The sequence below is a fragment of the Bidens hawaiensis genome, unplaced genomic scaffold, assembly GCF_021521415.1.
Source record: "Bidens hawaiensis isolate Kalapana, Puna unplaced genomic scaffold, B.hawaiensis_p1.1 tig00016505_1, whole genome shotgun sequence".
NCBI lineage: Eukaryota > Viridiplantae > Streptophyta > Magnoliopsida > Asterales > Asteraceae > Bidens > Bidens hawaiensis.
Genome location: NW_027492516.1, coordinates 68,001 through 70,021, shown reverse-complemented (window position 1 = coordinate 70,021; position 2,021 = coordinate 68,001). Strand labels below are relative to the sequence as shown.

The following is a 2,021-nucleotide window of genomic DNA, read 5'->3' as shown; positions in this document are numbered from 1 at the left end:
GTAGTACGGTTTCTTCGTTAGCTGTTTCAACTAAATTAAAATTCCTTTCTAGGTGTCATTTAACTTATTATTTTGATATTAGATAGTAACGCTGTATCAAAAAAAAAAAAAAAACAGACCAGACGATATTACACGAACATGCATGAGGAGAACTGGATATATAGGATTCCGGCTCTCTTGATCATTTAGTACCGGCAAAATGTTTGTGTGAATCAGTGTCACATGAGTGTTATATGCCTGCATAACACATAATGTGTATCTAATCTTAAATAAAATATACAAATAAATTTTATTGGTGTCACATGATATCAAACTAGCTACCGGTACCGACCAATACCGGTACCGACCGATACGGTACCGGGACGGTACCGGTATTTAAGGTAAAATTCGGGAAATACCGATACCGTACCGTATCAGTCCCGAAAACTCAAAACCTTACCAATTCAGTACCGGCGGTACCATACCGATTTTTGCTCATCCCTACACCAAACTCCATAGTAGGATTAACTGAAAAAACTATATGCACACACTCGTTTGAGTATATCACAACTTTTAATTTTAGTAATGTTACAAGGTATAAGAATCGCCCACGTGAGGGTCTCGGTGGCCCGAGCCTTCCCGCAAATGAGGTCAACTTCAGAACCCTTATAAAATTCATGTACTACTAGAAAATCGGGTCGCTTTCTATGCCAGTTTTGTTGATATAGGAAATGGTTGTTTCCGACCTGTTTCCTACAAAGTGAGCTTGTGGAAAGTGCGGAAAACTTCAATATATCTGATCATCTTCTTATAGAAGTTCCAAAAATATTAACGAAAGTGAAAAGAAGAACACATTCATATGGAGGGGGTGTACAAGAAAAAAAAATATAAGATAAGAAAAAGAAAATCAAAATGTCATTCTTTTTCTCTTTCTTTTTGGTTGTACAAATTTGACTCGTATTAGTTTTCTCCAAGTATACAACACGTTCATCTACAAATATAATCAAAGAATAATATAACCCTAAAAGGGTTTCTTTCTATCCCACTAAAAGAATAATATATAACTTAAATAAAGTCAAATAAAATCAAATCCTTGTAGTCAACATTTCCCTCATAGTTCTTGAATGCATGAGTCTTGAAGAACCCTCTTCCTTTGATCTCTTCTTCATATTACTTCTCTTCAACCCAATCAACTTTGACCAAAACCCATCTCCTTTCTTCTTTTTCCCATCATTTTCCACAATCTTTTCACCAACAAAAGCAATTGATCTACTCTTTCTCAAAAAAGAAAGATACCCTAATTTTCCTTCAACATCATGCACTCCATCTCCATCTCGATAATTATGCATGGGAGATGCCACGTAAGATGGCGCATTAGACGAACAAGCAGAAGACACCGAAGAGAGAGAAGATGAAGAGGACGACGAACAAATATTCACTACTCTTTGTGATGAAGAAGAACCCGATATCTTCGATAATCTTTCTTGTAAACACAACAAGCAAACCCCGGGAGATTGTTGGTGTTTCGGGTGTTTACGACAGATATTTGACTTCACCGATAACCTTTTCATGTTTTCCATTGTGTGTGTGTGTGTGTGTTTTAATGTGAAATGCTGGTGTTGTCTATGTGTTATGGGTTGTACTTATAATGGTGTTAGCTAGGGTTGTGTTTCTATGAGGGTTCATGGGAGTTCCCACGAGAGTTTCATAAAAAAGACTTATTTGACAACATGTTGGATATTATTAAAAAGTAGTGACAAAAAGATTGAGTTGAATCTATGTGGACGGTCAGGATTATGGATCGGGGAGGCCAGTTGGAATACGGAAGTGAGAATTTGCATTTGACCCTTTATAGTGTCCTGACTGTGTGTGACATCGCTTAATTCCAATATACCAAATTAATTTTGTACAATTGCACCACGAAGCTTCGATATAATAGTCTATTAATGGCACTTATAGATGACTTTTCTTTATCATATATTAAATAGTTAAATATTAATATTTAGGGATGACACTAGATCAATATCTTTAAAAATGATTTC

The 2,021-nt window shown here is 35.8% G+C and overlaps 1 protein-coding gene across 1 annotated transcript; it reads right to left on the bottom strand.

The window, feature by feature from the left end:
- Positions 1-1,064: 1,064 nt before the first annotated feature.
- On the bottom strand, positions 1,065-1,559 carry LOC143551648 (uncharacterized). The gene has a single exon (XM_077042040.1). It carries the CDS (start codon positions 1,557-1,559, stop codon positions 1,065-1,067), a length of 495 nt encoding a protein of 164 aa, XP_076898155.1.
- Between the last annotated feature and the right edge of the window lie 462 nt (positions 1,560-2,021).

Excerpts from the sequence above, each read along its gene's own strand:
- LOC143551648 (XM_077042040.1), bottom strand. The coding sequence starts at position 1,559 with ATGGAAAACATGAAAAGGTTATCGGTGAAGTCAAATATCTGTCGTAAA.